This window comes from Rhynchophorus ferrugineus, unplaced genomic scaffold (genome assembly GCF_030347505.1).
Source record: "Rhynchophorus ferrugineus isolate W39M unplaced genomic scaffold, kcgeb_rfMv2 rfM2, whole genome shotgun sequence".
NCBI lineage: Eukaryota > Metazoa > Arthropoda > Insecta > Coleoptera > Curculionidae > Rhynchophorus > Rhynchophorus ferrugineus.
In genome coordinates this window covers 2,044,921-2,068,817 of record NW_027472581.1, presented here as the reverse complement: position 1 = coordinate 2,068,817, position 23,897 = coordinate 2,044,921, and the positions used below count along the sequence as shown (strand labels likewise).

The window sequence follows — 23,897 nt, the reverse complement described above, 5'->3', positions numbered from 1 at the left end:
TTAATGTTATCAAATCTCTCTCTAATGTTATCAATCTGGTCTGCTCGCTACCCTTTCAACTCTTATTATCGTCAAAACGTTCTTCATGACTGTTAGTGCCAATAAATTAACTTCAACAACTTGCTGCAATATTTAAAAGCAAATGAGTTAGAAGTTTAGGGTAAACTGATATGGCTCGGTGAAAGGAGGTAAAACGAAAATGAAACAGTGGTGTTTACATTATGTGACCGTTATTTATTGAAGTAATATAAAAATGTGGAAAATACAAAATAGATAAAACGGATGGCAGCGGTGTTACCTGGAGACAAGGCTTGGGCAGTCGATGGTGACACGTCTAAACCAAACGATGGTCGGTTACCGAATGATTGGAATTACCCTTCAATAAATTTCCAGATAAACGTCTCGGGGTTGCCAGCTATTTGTTATCGGGTTCTAATTGGCGCTGCTGGCACCCCGCCCGTGTTCAACATCTGGGATTATATTTCTGGGTACTTTGTTGACCGTTATTCCACGATGTAAAATTCGACATGCCTCAAGGTCGCTGCATAACTCATATTATGAAAAATCGGTGCAAAGTTATTTATTATTTTATTTTTAAGTATTGACAATATACGGATTCCATCTTCAGAGACCAATGTATCTTTTGAGGCTATCCGCATATCAACACATTTTTTGGTATTTTTATTAGAATTGAAGCGCACCTGAAACAGGTCACGTAATAGTCAAAAGGAGCAAAGTTTGGAGAATACAGCGGGCGGTTTTTACCGGTTTTGTAACATGTGGTCGAGCTTTGTCATGGTGGAGAATAACATTGTTGTGACATCGTTCTCGCGCAGTGCTCGACTAAGAAGCATCAATTATAGGAAAATCCTCGTCTTCTAATATGTTGGGTTGTCCAGAACGCTCTGTCTGCGGTGTCAAAATCACTACTTTTAAAACGTCTAACCAATATTAACATTTTGAAATGGATGGGGCATGTTTGCCATAAGTTTTACCCCATAATCAATAAGTAAAACTCGCAAATGCGATTTACTTGGTACAAATTCTGATATTTACAACTTCATCTGTAACAAAACCTTTAAAAAACCTGATTTATAGGCGTGATATGTACATATTTAATATTACTAACCCTTTCGTGTTCACGCTCTATATTGTGTGAGAATTTCAACTGATTTCCAAAACACTTTCCGAGATTTACAAACACAAACATACAGAAATTTAACTTTTATATAAAAAACTTTATTTTTAATAAAACAAAACATTTTATGTAATTTTTTTTTTCTTTTTTAGGTAAGTGCAACAACTAGCATCAGTTCCTAATACGTAAGTAATAAAATTAATAATAACAAGGCAGTATATCCTTAAACATATCAATAGTTTGGCTTTCAATCAATACATTTTTCGCGTGGCGCCATCTATCCCGGTCGCGCCGAACTAAAAGCCGTTGGGCATTCGTTTTCTGAGTGCAGTGCTGGTTTAGTTTCAGCTTCTCACAACAGAGGGAGGCTTCGTCACGATTTGTGACGAGGAAACCCAAAATGCGTTTTCTTCTATTGAAAGTAGATAGTAATTTTAATATTTTATGGTAAAATGTTTTTTTTACATTGTTTTAATAGGAATAACAATGTGAGTAGCTGCACTTTTATCATATAGCTGTTTTTTTTATAAAAGTGAGTCACAATATGTTGTTATAATTCTTATTATATGGTCCTTGTGATTTGCAGGATTAATATATTCAAAAACTATTAGAAATACTATTTGTGTTATTATTTTATATAAATATGTATGTGTTGTGTATATACTATTTGTTAATACATAATGTTGTGTATATTTATATTAACTAAATAATACATTTTAAGTCGGTAAATATATTTGTTTCTTATATTAATATAATATAACATATATTTATCTACAGACTGTCTGCACTTAATCAGTTAATGATTTTGAAACATTTATTAAAACAATTTTGTTTGTTGTTTTGACAAGTTTTACTCGAATAACAACATCACACATAAAAACAAACTTGAGTTATAATAAATCCTTAAACATTTAGAAATAAATTATGTCATTTCCTACATATTCTTCTTAGTTCCGTTGTTGACGAGGTCCTTATCTGATTTCAAGTCGGCTTTGAGGAAGCTTCGCATATGATCTACTACTTCTTGAGGTAGAAACCTAAAGAAGGAATATTGTAGTTGTGGTGTAAAGTGCCAAACAGTTGTTTTAAACATACTTTGTTAAAAAATGGATATGTAACGTCATCTCGGCTGGTAACAGTTGATGTTGAATCCCTTGAGTTTGCGCTTTAAAGATGCCTTCAACTACATCTTGGGCTTTTGCCATCGGCGTGATCAAATCCAAGGATATTTCGTAATTTTTGCAGAGACCTGTGTCCACCAAAAATGGGTAGATGGTTGTAAATTTTACCTTGTTGTTAGGATAATGTCTAAAATAGGTGTACAAGTACGGGGAATATTATTGACAGAACTAAAAGTAATATAGGGTTGAGTAAAAGTCATTGCGGTATGAATACATTGTATGTCTATGGTGGTATGTACGCACTGTGATTGACACTATGATTGTATGATGTGCATGTGATGTGTACATTAAGTAAAAAAGATTTTTCTATGGCTTGTTGAAACTGGAAATGAAAAGTAAACTTATAATGATACATATATCTACAAAATGTTATGCACTAGCCCAGGGGACCCATCCACACAAGACCAGTAAGTCAGTATCCACAGTAAGATGTATTACAAACTGCTAAAACCTAACAAAACTGATATTATGAATATACCAGATTGTTGAGATCGATGTAGCATTATTTTGCCGACACACTGTATAGAAATCCAGAGGAAGAGCGAAATTGATCAAAGGTTGGATTGCTATTTAACCAACATTGTTCTTCCGACACGGTATGGCCGGAAAGATAGAAAGTTGTAGGAAATGATTAAAAATATTTCAGTTAGTATAAATTAGATCTATTTTTCATTCAATGATGGTCAGTGATTGAAAGGTGCAAAGAAGCCTTAAAAGATATCCAAATCTTGTTTAACAACTGAGGTAATTTTTTTTTAAGTATTTTGCAAAGCGATATCGTAAGATATGAAATCTGACACATGTCAAGGATGCTGAAAAGGCTATAGTGCTATAGTGCTTCATTAATTTCATTGTTTAATTTGAAGTAATCTGCTACGAAGCTTTTAGATATTGTTGCTGATCATAAATGACAAAAATATCATTTCGAACCATACCAATATTGTAAAAAAGATTTTTCTATGGCTTGTTGAAACTGGAAATGAAAAGTAAACTTATAATGATACATATATCTACAAAATGTTATGCACTAGCCCAGGGGATCCATGCACACAAGACCAGTAAGCCAGTATCCACAGTAAGATGTATTACAAACCGCTAAAATCTAACAAAACTGATATTATGAATATACAGATTGTTGAGATCGATGTGGCATTGTTTTGCCGACACACTGTTTAGAAATCCAGAGGAAGAGCGAAATTGATCAAAGATTGGATTGCTATTTAACCAACATTGTTCTTCCGACACGGTATGGCCGGAAAGATAGAAAGTTGTAGAAAATTAAAAATATTTCAGTTAGTATAAATTAAATCTACTTTTTTTCAATAAATGCCTTTTTAAAATGAAAAAGTGATCATAAAACATGCAAATACATAATATATGATAATAACTATTACATTTATTGTAATAACTTCTGATTCGTTCTGTACTTCTTTGGGTACGGCAGATGCTGCTAAAATTATATAAATTACACAATTTATTAAAATATCATAAATTGTTGGTCTAGTAATGCAAATTTGTACGATACTACATCAGAATGTTGATATCATTTGCAGATAATCCACCGAGGCTATATTTTCCCTCCAGACATTATAACAGATGGAGTACCATTTTGATTGCGCGCCATATTGGTTTTGTGACGTTTAGCTCAGTTTAGCTTTAACCATTGTGTTGTGTAGACGTCGACATTTTATTGTGGATAAATATACGCAACAAGAACGAGCAGAAATAGTGATAATATTTATTGAAAATAACCGTTCCATTATTGGAAATTGCGTCAAAAATATCCGCTGTCTCAAAAAAAAAACACAATTTATCGTTTACATGCCAATTTTCGACAGTACGGTACAACAACAGTCAGGCCTCATTCTGGAAGACAACGAACGTCCCCTAACATTGAAAATGTGGCTCTGGTGCGCGATAGTATTGCAGAGTCTCCCGTCAAAATGTTCCCGTACAAAATTCAGTTGGTTCATACATTGCTACCGAGCGATCCTGATCAAAGAGTTGAGTACACTCATGCAATCCTAAGTGAAATTGAAGATTTTTCGTTTAAATTGATACGGAGCGATGAAGCCCATTTTTCTCTCAATGGCCACGTCAATAAACAGAACGGTGGGTTCTGGGTAACACAGAATCTTCAATTAATTCATAAAACATCATTGCATCCACTAAAACAACTGTTTGATGTGGTATTCATGCTGGAATCATTGCTCCCTATTTTTCTGAAAATGACAAAGGTGTTGCAGTTACTGTAACTGCTGAATGGTACCAAGGCATGATTCGAAATTTTCTTGGGTCTGAAGTTGAAGAGCAAGGACTAAAGGACATATGGTTTCAGCAAGATGGGGCCACAGCACACAGAGCTTGTTCAACAATTCATTTATGACGTTTTCCGCGAAGACTAATTTTAGCATGGCCAGCCAGATCTCCGGATTTAACAGCACCAGACTTTTTCTTATGTGGTTTTTTAAAATCAAAATTTTATGTGAATAAGCCCCATAGGATTCAACATTTTAAAGACAATATTCATCACATAATTAAAGAAATTCACCTTCAGATGTTGGAATGGATGTCATGAAATGGAAGAGCCGACAGTTGCATAGCGAATCGCAGTCACCATTTAGTCGATATAATTTATAACAAAAAAATTGTAAAGACCAAATAAACTTTTTATGGAAATCAAACTTACTTATCTTTTTTGAGCAGAGTTATAAGCAATCGAAATGGTAGCGGGGCTTTTGCCCCATGCTGTCCATTTCATTCTTCAATAGTATTTTTCGAATAGATGTTATAGGGTAGCTGACTAGAACCACATTTTTGTGAAAGTGAGAGATAACTTTCAAAGTCTGCAAACGAATCAGCATCTTTTTTTTATATTTATCTCACATATCTACAGTAAACCTGTCGTAATTAAAAATATTTAGGGTTATTTAGAAGCTTTATAAGTTCTTCCAGGGCCACAGTTCAGTTATTACTTAGTTCAAAGCTGAATGATACATATTTTATAGGCGGATTTTCAATCCTATTATGTGACGTTTTAAACCATAGCATTTTACATCATTTTATTGGAGTCTTCTTGCTTTAACATAATTCTATTGTTTTGTATTGTATTAAATATATGGAACTTTAAGAGAAGGTTTAAACTAAGTGTTAACTAGTAACTAGTCACCTAGTGGGGTTACGTACCATCAGTTAACATAGCGGCGAATTGTTAATTTATTACTAACTGATTTTAGAGGATTTAGATTGATAACGTTTAGCTAATTATTATCAATTTCTTTATATAAAACATATGTTACCTGAACTCTTCATATAGTCCTTCCATTAATCCACGAACTGCAAATTTAGACGCATTGTAAGGAACTAGATTAATGCATCCTACTTGTCCAGCCATTGAAGATAAACACACGACATGTCCTCGATTGTTTTTCCTCATTGTTGGCAAAAATGCCTGTAGTGTCTATAACAAGTATACTTAATTTTGTTTAATTGGGCGTGCTTTTAAGTGAAGTTAGTTTTCAAGAATTATTAAAAGTTTTACTGTCAGAAAATAATTAGCAAATGTAACTTCAGTAATATCAGGAAGAAATAACAAATATTGCCTCCATTTATTTGTTATATAACTTTTTAGCTTGTGTAATTTTTCTTTTTATATATAATTTGGCAAGGAAATTTTTCAATATATGTTTTCATTTAATAAATGTAATACGTAATATAAGGTAAAAATGGATGATAGACATTACAAAGACGAACATAAAATACTAGAAAGGAGCTGTACTTAATAGGAATAAAAACAATAAAATGACAAAGCTGTTGGATGCATTTAAGTGTCCTGTTTTTCTTTTTATGTTTAGTTTTTTTGGATTGTTAGAATAACTAGAAAGTAATAAAAATACCCTTGAGCACGCACATCCCCTTTTCTACTTTTTATTTGATGGTCCCTCGTTCATATAAAATAAAAGAAATGATAGAAATTGTTGTCGTTGAATAATATATCAGATAAGTTCATCATGCAAGAAAGGTTCTATTAAACTAGTATTTTTATAACAATTTTGGCGTTTGGCGGACTTAGAGACACATTTTTTTCCACTCAACCTGTTACTTAATATAAACCTGAAAGAAACTAACTTGGAAACGATTCCAGAAGAAATCCGACCTTACCCAGCTTGGTTACTGGTACCAATATGAAACTTGTATAGAAGAACATGCTCATTGGTGAATTTTAGTAATTGTGAAACTCCTCTAGGTGAGGGTGTTAAATATCTCGACCTGCGTCTAGAGACAACCTTACTTGGAAGAAGCAAATACTTGGCAAATAAAAGTATATTTAACTTAAACTAAACCGAATGTATTACCGGATATCAATCAATATCAATCAATATCAAAGTTATATTTAGATAATAATGTGTTGCTATGCAAATATGGTAGTCAGGTCCCTTTGGTCCTATGGAATTGAGCTAGAAAATAAAATAAAGCCACCATTCAATGTTTTAAAACCAACTAACCCGGTTTTTAAGGTTACTGCGTGATAGAATTGATGATCCATATATTTCTATATCTGGAACCAAAAACCATTGTAATTCAAAGCGTTAGAATCAACTACTTTGAAATATTATGAAGTCCACCCCATTGTAGTTACTTGTCAATCAGCTAAATATGCTACCATCCATACAGTAGATCACTTGAACGGATTGTTGAGCCATTAATAATAATAAAAAAACTCGAAAAAGTAGTTGTGGTTTCAAGATAAAAGTGTTTGCTGTCTTTTCTATTACATGATCCCAAATACCAAATAGGAAAAATAATTTTTATTTCAAATCTAATTTAAAAAAAGTATTACATCATCATCGAGACTACTTTTTTAAATACCAAAAATTTATATTTCATTATAGTGATAGGAATATTCTACATACCCAAAAATGTCCCATGACATTGATTTCCATTATGTTTCTTATTTCTTGTTCAGTATGTTCCAGGAATAAGTGGGATGGCATTATACCCGCATTGTTGATTAAGATCGTAACGTCACCTACTTCTTTTTGGACCTTCTTAGCTACTCTTAGAACTTCTTCTCTATTGGAGATATCACATCTGAAATATGAAACAGTTTAAAATCAACATGATATAATAAGAATTGTATTAGCATAACTAAATGACCTATTTTTAGAAAACTGGAGTTTTTCTTTTAGGATATCGTTTAAGGGGATATTTTCAATAATCAGATTTATTCTTGCTGAAGTTTCACAGGTTAGGGTCTTGGGATCACTCCTATGTTTGTTCTACGCTGGGGTGATCTCAACATTAAGCAAAGTGAATAGCTCCCATGGATAATTCGTTTATTTAAAATGCAAAATATGGTATGCTCCTATTATAGGTTATGTAAATAGAGTAGAACTAATACAGCCCAGCCAATTTAGTAAAAGATGAATTTTCTTACTTGAACTCTAAACTTTTATCTTATGAGTATTATGTTATATTAAGTGTTTTATCAAACAGTGCCTTGTTAGGGAATGAATAGAACCTGCTAAAGAAAACAATAATTCTGCAGGTCTTGATGAGGACAAACTTGTGTTGTATTTTGATATATTGTTTATATTTGGATAGCGTTCAAGTATGGTAAGATTTTAACTTTTATAACTGACTCCAACTCCATTCTTGATGTTCTGTTTACAATACAATATCATATATCATCTTTAGTAGTACTGGTCGAGTACCAGTACTAGACGAGTCTTATGGTATTATTTTATGTAATTTTGGACACAAATTGCGAAAGACATCGAGAGCTATTTTCTACATAACGTATTCATTACTAAGATAGCTAAATGGATTTATGTTGAAATGCATTTTAAAGCCATTACCAACAGTAATCACAAAATACCTCAGTGTCTGGAATGTTGAAATACCAATTATATTTTTAGAAAGAATTCAATACAAATACTAAATATGTATTTATTTTCCAATCACGTATTTCAATTAGAAATAATTCAAATATTGCCGAACCCTGAATACAATTTAATAGCTTCGAATCTGCCCATAACAATTTTCCAATGCTGCGAAAAGACAGAACTCTAATTATATCTAAGATGCTTGCCCAATGCTTGACCAGAATCAGCAAAATACTTCCGCGTTCATCATGACAAATTAAATTGGAGAAATGTTGGATCAAAAAGTCAGCTCATCCAACACAACTAAAGAACCGTATACTTCGAAGAATCATAGTAACACGCCTAATAAAACAAATTCCCTCCGCCATGTCTTAAAAGATATGTAACTCTAAAGAACACTGGATGTCTGCATATTTATACACAAATTACCACTCAAACTTGTCTCCAGATTGTGGCGACAGAATTAACAAACAAATTACAAATTTATTTGTTACCAAATAAACTGTTAACTGTAAATATTTTCAACACTACTATATTTGCCTAATATTATTTATTTGAGATAACTAGTGTTTGGAAACATAGAACAAAATGGACTATCGAATAATTTGGTTGTTTTTGGCGCTTTTTTTTCAAGTAGACCGGTGACCTTGCAGATAAATCTGGAGAAGATCCTGTTTTGCTTACACTGTTTATTCATATCTATTATTTTGTTTACAACTTAATGAGTAATATCGTAAAACACTAAGCACTGTATAGTAATAACACAAGTATACACGGTTTTGGACTTGAACAACCAAAAGATGTTTATAAGATAAATTTGGCGGGCTGAATCCAAACCAGCAATCCATCTTTAATTTAAAATTTGTTCTGGTTTTCGAAATATTCTGTAAATTCATTATTTTACTATTTTTGAGCATTAATGGTTATTCAATTAAAAAGTATAAACCAGAAATGAACAGAGAGTGAATTTGATTCTTTTATGTTGTTTGGGATCTGTTCCTAGCATTAGATTTCGCCCGGAATCGCATTAATCCTTTGTCCCAAAATCCCTGGTTCATTGTTTTTTCCTTGATTTTAAAGATTTTTGCACCTATACCATGGAGAAACTGGCATTAGATCACTGTTTGTATGTAGAACTGTCTTCGACACTGACGATACGTCAGGTTATTTATACTGTGCTATTTTTTACAATTATACCAACGACATTCGTCGAATAAAAGTAACAACCAACTACGTGATTTTTCTGCTCTCTCCATAACGTTGGCATAGCAAATGAACAGTATATATTCCCACCAAGTGACCACTTATACAGCTTTGCTCTGTACGCATTGCAGAACAATTTAGGTACTCATGGCTTCTCAGTGTTTACTACAGAAAAATCAAACTATTGCAAATACGCATCTTTGAGTGCATTTGAAATGGCCTTTTACACATCTACCAAGCACAAAACATCTGCAAATATAATAAAGATATTTTGAATCGACTTGGCACCATTGTTTTTACATTTTCACACATTCCAAAGCACAATCACAGGACATAAACTAATTCCAAACGGTATTTAATGCAATATCATCAGATGTTATAAGAGCACAGTGCTGCCACCACGCGTGGTCTCGACAACTAGAACCATATAGATACACAGTTGAAGGTTCAGGACATCAATAACGTTAAGAATCATTCTGATCTGCTCGGGTTCAAAAGTAGATCCAATTTTATAAACTTGCGTTATTAGCGTTGAATATTATCTATTATATCACGGTTAACTGTTTACTAATTTAGTAATTTTTATTGTCAACTGCTCCATTCGAATAGCTAATCGTACATTAATATAACAACCTTTAGAAACTCTATTTTTCAATTTTATTTAATAATACAATGGAAAAAGGAATACATTTTTTGTTGATGAACAGTAAAATATTTTTGACTGTATTTATATTACCTTTTCTGTTTAATTTTTTAGATTTTTTCAGAAACATCGAAAAATATTGAAAAAAATTCTGTTGGTGAAAATATTGTTTGAATTTGATATTGATAAGTTAGAAGAGTATATAGAAATAGCTCATACTAAATTTCAAGTAAATGTTTTGCGATATAACATAAGTTTAATACAACATTTAATAATAAAATAAAAAAAAAATTAAATAAAATAAAATAAATAAAATCATGAGAACTATTATGGAAGCCGCTAAATACTCTAGGAATAATATTAATAAATGGTAAAAACACTGAAAAGTTCTACTAACTTCTATTTTATTAGTGACCAAATAAGGACCAATGGATGTTTCTAGATAAGTACTTAAGTTATAGGCACTAGAAAAAATTTAAAAACCGAAATTATTTTCCCCAGTTTTAATCTAGGATAAAAAATATTGTTTGATTTTCGAAATTTCATTCAATTGGTCACATTATTAGATATAACATTTAATACTTTATATTATTTGTACTCTACATTGTATGTTATTGCGTTCTCTTATAAAGTAAGGAATATTCTGTTATCTCACACATAATGACGTCGTGAGAGAGATTTCTGACAGAATTATGAAAAGAAACTAGCAACAATGGACGCTATCAATAATTGTTTAAGATTTTCTGAACTTTGAACAAGTGTATAAATAAATCTTTATTTATAATTTTTAAAAATACGTCAGTGAAAACACGATAACATTGATATATTTGTTTTCGCTATCGAACTTTTTATGTTTACTGCATTATCTATCTGAAGGCACTCACTTGTAACCATATACTTTCGTAAATCCTAATTTTCTGATACCACGTAGAGTCGTTTCATTATTGACGTCATTTATGTCCCAGCCAACTACGGTGGCACCTTCTTTTGCATATTTTTCAGCTAGCAGACGTCCCATTCCATGTCCGGTTCCTGTAATCTGAAACAAATAACAATTTAATTATTTAAGTGTGTATTAATAATAATAAATGTAATCACAGGTCAACTAAAAAGTCCCCGGCCTACCATAGTAAAACACATTTTTTGGCAGAATTAGTTTTTTAATTCAACATAATTTCCTTCAAGGGGGAACACCTCTTCATTCAACGGGAAGACATTTGTCTTCCCAGCGATCATTTTTTGAGAACTGAGAACAGGAAATAGTCGCTGGGGGCCAGATGTGGAGGACACGGTGGATGAGGAAGCAATTCGAAGCCCAATTCATGGATTTCTGCCATCATATTCATTGCCTTGTAACACGGTGTATTTTCTTGGTGAAGCAGCACTTTCTTTGTCTTCATATACGGCCGTTTTTCGGCGATTTCTACCTTCAAACGGTCCAATAACGCTATATAATAGTCGCTGCTGATCCTTCTTTTTTCAAGGTAGATAATGAAAATTATTCCATGCGCATCTCGAAATACAGACGCCATAACCTTGTCAGCCGACTGTTGCGTCTTTCCACCCTTTGGAGCAGGTTCATCGTGTACAGTCCACTCAGATGACTGTCGATTGGACTGCGGAGTGAAATGATGAAGCCACGTTTCATCCATTGTCACATATCGTCGCAAGAACTCGGGTTTATTACACTTGATCATTTTCAAACACTGCTCCGAATCATCAACTCGTCGTTGTTTTTGGTCAAAAGTGAGCTCGCGTGGCAACCACTTTACTCAGAGCTTTCTCATACCCAAATATTCGTGAATGATATGATGTACATGTTCAGTTGACATATTTAGAGTGTCTGTTATTTCATTCACTTTCAATTTACGGTAATTCAAAATCATTTTGTGGATTTTTTAAATGTTTTCGTCGGTAACAACCTCTTTTGGACGTCCACTGCGTTCAGGTTCACGTCTAAACTTGGCATATCAATCCTTGAAGGTTGATTTTCCTGGGACATTATCCAAAAACACGGCATCAAGCCAAGTTATTGCTTCAACTGTATTTTTTCGCTTCATCAAGCAATATTTTGTCAACACGCGAAATTCCTTTTTATCCATTTTTTTCACAATAACAAAAGTTGCGTAACTCAAAATGCTATAATTCACAAACTAATTTTCCGACAGCTGTCAAATTTATACACGCATCATTTGAGTGTTAGGGCTAACTAAAAATCATTTGGATTTAATTCTAGTACCGACATCTATGTGTCAGATCGCCTGTTCAGTTGACCTGTTAGTTTAGATAGCGTATATTATTCATAATTAATATATTTTTCACTGATTTAGGACTGTCCTTGTACATATAATGAAATATTTTACTAGTTTGTTGATTATTGATTTCTTATCATCGGTGGTTTACTCATTGTTTTTATATTGAGTACAGCCTTTTTCTTTTAAATATGGGTTTACAATTCCAAAGATGATGATGATATAGTAGTTACAACAGTTCACAAGTGCATAGAAGGTCAAAAAGGAAACAGAATTTTCTTGGATAGTTTAGTACTATCAGAAAGGATGCTCTATGAGCTAATTTGAGGAAGAAGATGGAGATTTAGGACATTTACGAATTCCATCTCGAAAGAACGATGTATCTTTTGAGGCTATCCATGAATCTAGTAATATCATATGTTGGATCAAGTAGCAATCAGAAGGAACAAGGACCGGTGAATATAGCTCAATAATAGAAGGTTGGCCGTCACTATAATTGCAGCACATTTCTGTATGTTTAGCCTGTAATTATAAATCACAACACCAAATACAAGGCAACCGATTCCCTATACTTACAATATTATCATTTGAATAGTCAATCACTTTTCATGTAGGATGACTTTGACTATATTTTTGAATAGCTTCTGTATGTATTTCATGATGACTCTATTGGGTAATCTCTTGCTTGTCTGGGTTCTTCAATGTGACTTTGATGACGTTTTGCTTGTTTTAATTATATTGTAGCGACCTTGAGGCATGTCGAATTTTACATAGTGAAATAACGGTCTACAAAATACCCAGAAATATAATCACAGATGTCGAACAGGGGCGGGGTGCCAGCAGCGCCAACTAGGACCCGATAACGAATAGCAGGCAACCCTGAGACCTTTATCTGGGATGTGATTGAAGGGTATTTCCAATCATATCAGTACCCGATCATCGTTTGGTTTAGACGTGCCACCATCGACTGCACAAGCCTCGTCTCCAGGTAACACCGCTGCCATCCGTTTTATCTATTTTGTATTTTCCACATTTTTATATTACTTCAATAAGTAACGGTCACTTAATGTAAACACCACTGTTTTATTTCGTTTTACCTCTATTCACCGAGCTATATCAATTTACTCTAAAATATATTCCCAACTGAACTTTTGAATCTGAAAAGTGTTCCGGGAAATTTTTTAAATATTATTATCTTAAAAGAATTATCCAATTTGATGCAGTCGTTATGAAGTTATGCCCGTGCGTACATTTTTGCGTTTCATTTGTATTTATATGAATTTAAAAAATGTTCCCGAAACTTACCAATACAATTTCTCCCTTGACGCTTTTAGGTGGATCAGGCACAAACAGTTTATAAATATTTTTTAACCAACAATATGGAGTCATAAGTAGAAGATAATATACCACACATCCTAGGGCAACAACCATTTGACGAATTCTCTCCGACGTAGTCCTGAAAAGGGATAGTATTAATTGTTATAACGGTATATAAGTTATAGTTTGTGAAAGGCTCTCAAAAAAATTAATTAAATTATTAAAATGAACTGTTTTATTTCACGGAAAGAAGAGGCTTGTTGGGCGGCAAATACGAAGCGACACTGATGGTAGAAATAGACCAACCTCTGAAATGAAAGGGTATTAAATAAAATAACTATTATATCTCTTAAAAAACTGTTTTATTTTACGGAAAGAAGAGGCGACCGGTGGAAGTGAGGGTAAAAACAAACCATCTCATTCGGTCACCATTCAAATAGATTGCCGAATAGTCTGGGCTGTATTACATAACATGTGTAACAGGTCAATTGAAAAGTATCCGACCTACCATAGTAATAATTCCGTTCAAGGGTGACACACCGATTATAACGACCCTCCAACTTTTCGATACCATTTTTGTAGTGTAATTTGTCCTTTGCTTCAAAATAGGCCTGAGTTTCGGCGACCACCTCCTCATTCGACGAAAATTTTTTCCCACCGAGCATTCTTTTGAGATCTACGAGAATACGGTGAATGAGGAAGCAATTCGAAGCCCAATTCATGGATTTCTGCCATCATTTTCATTGCCTTGTAACATGGTGCATTGTCTTGGTGAAGCCACACATACTTTTTCTTCAAAAGCGGCCGTTTTTCGGCAAGGCGAGGCGAGGCGTAAATTTATACACGCATCTTTTGAGGGTTGGGGCTGACTAAAAAATATATGGATTTTATTCTAGTAGCGCCATGTGTATGTCAGGCCGGATACTAAGGAAATAGGGACTAATTCAATACTTCCTGAATGTTCAGAAATTCACACAGATCGCACAGTTTACTTGTTTATACAATCTCCAAGATAACATAATGTTTCAAAATTACTGAAAAAAAATCGCTTTTATCTCTCACACCAGCATTTAATATCGAGACTTATTTAACGTTATACTTAGTAATGTCTAAATAGAACACACTTAAAGAAAAAGTCAATAGATGGTCGACACATTAATTTGTTTTCAAAATATATTTTAACAAAATTTTGACTTTGACTTTGAAAATTTAAGAAACAAAGAAAAGCAGTTTGTTAACTCAGAGGCTAAAAATGATAAAAATAAAACTAAAAGCGTTATCACTGTTGAATGCAGTATTTAAAAAAACGTGGTAACCAATGTGTAAAATTTTATGTTATTTATTCCGTTGTTTTGATGATAATAAATGGTTTCCTGCTCCCTGTATTACATATTTTGAGAGCTATGTTTTATTTTTGTTAATGCTGTTAGGTATATTTACGTTTCAAGGTTCCATCAACAAAATTCAGACGTTTTGATAATATTTTTTAAAAAATATATCTGTTTTTATTTCATGATAATCCTGCATATAGTTTAAGACACCCTGTACAAAGACAACACTGGATTAAAAACGCGAACTTGAAAATCTTCTTAACTGAATTATAATTAGGTTGGATATTGTTTGTTTATCTCTCTTCTTCTTTACGTTCATTTCTAATTATAAATGTAACTAGATTGAATCTTAACTATTTTTAATTATGGTGTCAATGAAGGTTCAAGGCTAATTAACGGAAATCATAATTATCGAGAATGAGGATAGAAAGTTACAATTTGAAGATGAACACTATCGCTATTGTTGTCAATTTAATCCAAACAAACAAATACATGTTACAAGTGTGTTGATGTGGTCATTATTGAGTATAAGACATTGCTTAAATATAACAATGCCCTATGAGTTATGAGAATATTATTTGCTTATATATATCAGGATGGAAAAAAGTAATTTTTGTTCTTTCTACAGATGGCTTAAAAAAGGCAATAATTGTAACTTGGTATCCACTCGCCATATAGACCAGACTTCGTCTAAGTTAAAATTATGGTTTCTGCGACAGAAAAGTAAAAAATGGTCATGAATAAAAATATCTATTCGCTATTGATTAGGTACAATTAATTACATATAATATGTTGAGTCAATTATAGGAAATTGCTGGGATTTTAAAGTAATTCCACTCAAAATATGCAGCTGTGAAGTATAGTTGGGGATTATTTGTTGAAAAAAAAATTATAAATGAAAAGTTTCAAAAGCGCGTTAAAAATTTTGCGTTAATTCTAATTTGTTCGTTAATAGTAAATGTTAATAGGCGGTGAACAATCTGAATGAACATGTGAAAGCTGATGATCAGAATGAGCTAGCTAAAGTGAAACAAGAATATATTGTTCAGAATATTTCAATTTTATACTTAATAAATAGAGTTTACATAGCTAGGCAGAAATAGATGCAATGTTTCATCATATCAGAAGTAAAATAAAGAAATACCTAAAGTTTGAATCCAGGGAGTGTTTTCAGAAGAAAAAGTGAAGTTATTATTTAGCGAAACTGCTTCATTAACAATTTTTAATATGTGAAGATAGTCTTTTCCCAATATTATATGAACTTGCTATATCACGAATGAACGATCTGAAAGATGACCAGAACAAGGGAATAGCTCCATTTGATCAAAGAAGCATATTATTTCATCGATTTTTACATCGGTTCTTACATTTGATATTTCCATGTCCAGAAATCTATAAATTGCTTCAAAAGTTGTATGGGAAAAGGTGACATATCTCTTATGAATCACATTGAAAACAATGTTTTACTTTTACAACAAACTTTCTGTTTTTTTTTTAATTAAAATAATTTTTTTAACTGACTGTATTTTCGGACATGTCAGGATTATACTGTAAATATCATTTAAGGGAATGATAATTTTACACTGATATTGATGGTACTGTTTTGTTGCAATTACATCTAGGTATATACGATTACGCAGTTCTTGTAAGAGAATAATTATTTGATTAAAAATAACCCGATTGAATAAATCAAATATGAGAGGAAGGAACATTTTTTATAACTGATATATTCTAATAAGCATAATAATTCTCTGGTGAAAAAAAAATGTATGTATTAAGATGTAACGTGACAAGAAAAGCGATATATGCTAAAATAAACTGTATAGTTTTAGATATCAGGTATTTGTTTACATTTTATCTTCAAAAGCTTTAGTTACGAAAAACACTTACATCTCTGTTTCTGATCCACACGCACACACTGGCAAACTCACAATGAATGATAGCGAGCAGAATTGTGTCGAAAGCAAAATACAGTTTTAAGATAATGATAAGCTTTATTTGGACATTAAACTACTGCAATTAGAAATATATAATCTAATAAATGTTAAATTATTAAAATAAAGAATTTTATACGGGTAAAATGGTAGTAGGCTGATTTTATCCAAAAAAATAATGTTAATCTCGGGAATTAGAGTAGCGTTTTTATACAATAAAAGATGCAGTTGAGGCAAGTGTATTTAAATTATTTAAGTCTGTTTTTGTGCAGGTTAAAGTGTACTGTCCTTTTTCTAAAAAAATATTACATTTTATGGGACATAATTAACATAATAGGTTACTGTGAATTAAAGTTTCCAATAGTTACCGGACTTGTAACTTTGTTTTGATTATATTTTATATGTGATGGATGTATTTCAAATTTGAAGCATTAAATTTGATCAATGAAGAAACCATCATTTAGGTCCGTTTAACATGTAAATAACATATTTATTAGATACGCTTAGTACAATCTTAATAATACATTAATTTATTACTACATTTCATTTGTACTTGGATTAATTCACAAGCAAGGCGAGTACGAGAAAATACATCAATATGTATTCCTTACTTCTAAATTTATAATAACGTATAGCTGTAGTTTACACTAAATGTATACACTTTATATAAGTTCGTATGGTTTGGTTCGCTTCAATCTCCTGACATCCTGTGCGATGTCCAACAGTTTGAACACAGAGAAGAAGAACAAAAAGTCTTATTGCTTCCACGTTAGTATGATTTAGTAATCTTCTTTCGTGTTTCCAGGCGAAATCTTGGGTAACTTTGCAAATCTATTTGATTTCCCGGTTGTCGTGTAGTTCTTTGTTGGTTACGTAGCGATAGGCATTGGTAATAAATCGAAGAACCTTGGTTTGACAGTGTTGGATAACTAGTTAATTTGAATTTTTAGTGCAATCCCATATTTGCACTCCATAGGTCCAAATTGGCTTTATAATGGTCTTTTAAATCAACCTCTTTGTTTTTAAACATGTAATTGATACGTTAAATTTGAATTACAATATGATAATGTTTAAACAATTGCAAATTTAGTGAAAATCTACTTAGAAAACTTCATCAATGCTTTAATAGTTATAATAGTGATTATGATATATAGTTAATAGTTATAATTCGAATAAATATGCAAAAATGATTTGTATGTTTATGGTTCTTTTTTATTGTTAAATTTTGATGTAAAATTTTGCACTTACTTTAAAATAAAAATGTTATAGCTCTTCTTAAGCAATGATCTTGCGCCTTTAAATATAACTATCTTCATCAAGATGCTAACTATATTTGTTTCCTTTTTTTTATTTAAACTCTCTGAGTCCGAACTAGGGTTTTCAGGGAATTAAGTTAAAATTGCATTCAAACCCAATAGAATTTACACAATTTGTGTAGTAGCCATTTTCCCTTCATTTTGATGTTTATCTATGCGTGTAAATGTCGGGAAAGACCAATATCTGTTTAGATATTTTTTCATATAAAAGTGCTTTTAAAATATAAGAACCATATTAAATAAAATGAACTTCTTCTGTTTGAAATTTTTTATTTGATTATTTGAGTTTGAATTTCGTTTAATAGGTCCTCTGTTTCGCAATTTTTTCGCCTCTCTTTTGTTTGAACATGAACAGCATCTATATATATTTTATGTAGAGAAATTATCAAAAATATCAAAACCATCCAATTCAACAGGTAGGCTAGGTTGTTTAACAGTTGTTTGTATACATGGTTATTTCGCATTGTGACCTATGGCGATCTCTCAAATGCTGCTTATCAAAATGCATGCAAACACCTTTTATTATATTTTTTTTGTAAAATTATTTTTTATTCAAAAATATTTTGGTTTAATTCGCGTATGCTCTGTGATATAGTAAATAAGAGATTGAGATTTTTTTCATATAAAAGTGCTTTTAAAATATAAGAACCATATTAAATAAAGTGAAGTTTTTCTCTTTCTTTTTCTTTTTTTTGCTTGCATCGATCGGCCGTAATTCAATTTGAATTAGAAGTTAAGCTTCCACACTGTAATATATACATTCGGGAAATTGCGTCCCACTTCAGCTTCGAAACTTTTAAATTGCGTTATTTAAAAGTGTTAAAGTTAGTAAAAAGCGATTTTCCCAGAGATATTATCTGCAGAGAAAATTTGCTAAATACTAAATGGGAGAATATTTGAGTAATTCAGTTTAAAAGTTACTCTTGATATAGAGAGTGTTCCGAAATGTAAGCAAGATTCAGAATTGCCACCGCTTGTGTCAAAAGTTATCTATCATAAAGTATATTTCTATATAAAGGATGTTTTAAAATATGCACGAATTTAAATTTGTTACTATATATTATTTTATTATTAAGTAATATGTTGCATCTGAAAAAGAAAATGGCTTGAATTAAAATAGAAACAAATTTATGGATTCAATCATGCGGATGTCCTGCGAGAAGTAATATCAACATAATACAATATTTCAGAATAGTTCTGAAGTCCTGAGAAGTATTTTGCATATACACAGATCCTACAGGAACAATTAACAGGTGGGGTAAAAGTCCCGCTACTATTTTGAATGCGCGCGATCTTGGTTATGTGACGTATAACTCAGTTTCGCTTTAACCATTGTGTTGTGTAGAAATGCCTTAAAAATATTAATATTAAAAATATATTAATATATTAATAAATGGTAGCTGGACTTTTGCCCCACGTTATGCTTACACCGAGACTATCAAATTCCAACTGTCATAGAAGAAATTAACAGATTCGAAACAGAATATGAGGGAAGACTCCACTATCCGCAACTCGGAAAACACTGAACTAGGACGCAGACTTAACGGAACCAAACCGTGTGATCTTGTATAGTTGAATGGTAACTAAATGGTAAAAACGCTACCCATCAGTATTACATCCTAGATTCTTCTAAAGTATTTAATTTATGTTGCTAAAGTCATACCACAAAACATAAATACTGAATTCAAAGTCCAATTCATTAATAATATGTTTTCGTGCTATGATATCAATACAAAGTACTTAGTTGACACTTTAATCACTTAAAATCAGTTATTGGTGCAATTTCACTAAGCAAACCAACATGTTATCCATCATATGTGTTTTTTTCGTATTTATTAAATAATTGTGACATAATTATTTTATTTTAGACGTGATTTGTAATAAACATCGGTTAGAAAAATACTATTAGATATGATTGTTCAGACAGAAACCAGAGATAGGGAATAAGGTCAAGATTTTTATATACGTTCCTATTAGTTGATTACACTCTATCTAATAATTGTTAAACATTTATAGAATATTAACTAAATATCCGAAAAATCCAAATTAATTATTCAGATAAATTATAATAAAAAATTAGTGTAGAACTAATTGTGTCTGAACAATATAATTTATTTTATTTTATTTTGATTATAATTAAATATAAATATATAAATAAAAAATAATTAACTATAAATATGTAAATAAAAATAATTTATTGTAAATATAAAAAAAACTGCAACCTAATTGAAAACACAACATATCTCCTGGCAAATATATTCAAAATTGTCTATAGAGCCTTTTCCCTTTTTCTTATTCCTTTAATGTTGTTAATTTAAATATTAAAGTTCACTGAATACAGACTAGGTTTGGGTCTGTTAATATTTTTTTTAATTGTACAACACAAAAAAGCATTGAGTAAAGTTATAATTTTTTATAAATATTTTAAAGTCAACTTTTACCAACTTTGGGTTTATCTGGACTGGACCGACAGTTTAACGTGGTCTCCGAACCACTGTCCTCGGCATTATGCCGAGTGACCAACTTAGAAATGATCCCAGAAGACATCCGGTTTTACCCAGCCTGGTTACTGGCGTGACTTTGATCATTTTCCTTGTCGGATTTTGCACTCTAGCCTAGAACAATTATAAATATTAAACAATTACAAACATAAATTTACGACCATGTCCCAACAGTAGGGGGACCGTTTTGTCGCCTTCACCGCTGCGCCAACCAAGCCGGCTATAATTATTTTTACTATATTATTGTGAACATTGTGGAACGGATAATTAAAACTGTTAAATTGTGTGATATACGCCAGAATAAAGAGAACTATTATTTAAAAACATTAACAAAAAATTAAAATGTATGATATATATCAAAATTACTGCTGTGGTAAAATCGAGGAGTAAAAGAGACAGCTTAAAGATCTCTTAACAATATAATAAAACAATCATGAGATACTACGAATTGTATTATTTTATTTTGTATTAATGTATTTTTTTAAACATAGTTGTTGAAGAATTATTTTTTATGACTTGCGCAGAACAAAAGAAACCGTTTATTTCGATTAAGTATCTTTAAACTAAAATATTAATTATAAGTATCTTAGCCAATATATATTTGTTTATATATATATATATCGCTTTCTTTTTCTATTTTAGTTGCTGAAGACACTTGGACATATATATTTGAATTAATAGATACATCAGTTATGTTCCAGATAGAAAAATATACAATCAATCGCGGCAATTGATTTTGCATCTGTTGATTTTATCTCCGAATATCCTATTATAGATCTATACATCTTAAACTTAACACGAGAACCTTTCTTGGCCGCAAGGAGATTAATCTTGTTGTAGATATCCGCTAACTTAATTAGAATCTAGAACATTAAGGGTATTCAGAAACTCTATTGGATACAGGTACAGATTTATATTGTAGAAGATTACAGTCCGAAATCAATTAGCTGAAAACGTGTAACATACGCGGCGCATTCGCCAAATTGTTATCAAAGTTCTCAATAGTTTATTCAAAAAATTATAATCATGTTAAATTGGAATGTAGTGAATCTCGAATCAGGATATGATTTGGATTTGTTAGTAATATTTTTTCTCAAGTAAGATAAACAAAAAGCACACTAAATTACTCCCTGTATTAAGCAATTTGGCATTATGACCAAAATTATATTCTATCAATACGTTTTTAAGAATATTTATTAAAAGAATACAATATTTATTTTAAATTGACGTTCTAATAGTAGATATTTCTGTACTAGTAAACATAAACTAAGTTTTATTGAAAGATTTATTAATTAAATGCAAATATTTGCCATAATTTTAAGCACATCGATGTAAACAAGCAATGAAATTTTCACCTGAAAGCATATTTTCGTTAGGAGTAAAAATACCTGATGTGGATTTCCATTTTACTGAATATACTACAGATGTTTGTTAGACGCCAGGTGGTAATTTATTTTAAAATAGATCAGGTCAAATCTTATTTTACGGTTAAAAAGAGTTGTATTTTATTTAAGAAGGAATATAGTGAAACAAATTGTTTCTGAAGTAAATTTATTAAATAAAATTCAATTAGATATAAATATATGTAAAAATAAATAAATATAAATATAATATATAACAATAAATATAAATGTTTAATGTAAATTTATCTATAAGATATAAATATAATATAAAAATAAATATATCTATAAAATATAAATATTATATACATATATATAAAAGCATAAGCAAAAAGCTTTGATGCATTTGAAATCAATATAATCTCTTCCGTCTTTTTCCTTTTTCATATTTGTTTAGTACCATCAATTTAATAGGATCTATCAGAGTTGTGTCAGTGTCTTGTTATTTTCTTATACTGAAAGAAAACTTTGAGTTTTTTCCTCTTAGTATTTTATTGACCTCAAATTTTTACTTTAATGTTTTACTCAAAAGTATATAGCACACCTTGTTAGTACTTTTAAAATTTTATCTGAAAGATCATCATGCAATTTACAATCGAAGGGTTTTAAATTTACTTTTTTTTTAATTTGACAAAAATTTTGTTATATTATCTTTCGTGGCAAAATCGCCGAATACAATAAACGACATAGCTCAAAGAACTACTGACAGTATAATAAAATAATTTTGTTGGAGTCTGGGGCACAAGAGATCGTCTTCCCTCTATAAAATCAGTCTCAATTTGTGGGTCTACTGATTTATTCATAATTGTATGTAAACAAAAGTCATACCTAATATTTTTTTCTAAAAGCTTTTAATAAATAACCTGAGATGTACACTAGGGTACAACATAGAACTGCTCTTATAAGAACATCTAGAACTGAAGTTATAGAGTCGAGTAATTAACGGTAAGAATTAGCAGAAAGGGGGATACTGACTAAATTAATACAAACTTTACCACTACCTTCTGGAGTTTGTTCAAATGCCGATGACACTTGCTTCGAACACCCTGGTTGTGGGCCTGGAACGATGGAAAAAGGCACTACAAATATACTAAGATAGTTTAGAAATTAATGGACTTCTTCAATTTACTTTCTATATCATTTTGATCCACTTTCATTTGTAAATATCCTGGGCTCGTGATATTATTTGCACCATCACTAAATTGTTCATAAGGACTTAAAGGAAAGTTTAAATGTATCATAAAACTGTCTATGGTACACGCCGTAATGATGTAATAAATGTTTTCTACTCATTACTTAAAGATCGCCGAGTACTTTTTTAACGGAAAACGATGATGCATTTCCACACTGTCTGTGCATCCGCGCACAAAACAATTCCTAGAACGAGAATGCATTTCAACTACCAAATTGTATATACTAATAAAATAAAATATCAATTTAATGTATAAACGTTATAAAAAGCTAACCACACTCTTCTCTATATAAGGTATATTGAAAATGGCCTACAAAAAATAAGCAAACCATAGAACGAAATGAACCAATCAGATCTCGTCACGGCAGTTAAAAGTAATATGTTAAAAGTAGCGACATCTACACGTTGAACGTCGCGAAACATTTCGCCAAAATTCCCTATAAAGTTAAATCTCAAACTCACACATCTACAGTAGGCGGAAATTAAAACATAGGACTAAAATATTTCTATTATAGAGACTGTGATAGTTGCTCCTTTTTTTCCCAAACTCAATATATCTCATTCCTTTTTCCAAGAAGGTTCAGTATATTTAAATATCCTCTAA

General features: G+C 31.4%; 1 protein-coding gene across 1 annotated transcript; it reads right to left on the bottom strand.

Annotated features, from left to right (window-relative positions):
- Positions 1-1,745: 1,745 nt before the first annotated feature.
- Positions 1,746-16,974, bottom strand: LOC143190925 (short-chain dehydrogenase/reductase family 16C member 6). Its single transcript, XM_076395540.1, has 7 exons — positions 16,841-16,974; positions 13,608-13,758; positions 10,935-11,089; positions 7,233-7,410; positions 5,619-5,779; positions 2,234-2,446; positions 1,746-2,175 (listed from the first exon to the last, which is right to left on the bottom strand). Coding segments are annotated over exons 1-7 (963 nt in total). The 5' UTR covers positions 16,843-16,974; the 3' UTR covers positions 1,746-2,072.
- Between the last annotated feature and the right edge of the window lie 6,923 nt (positions 16,975-23,897).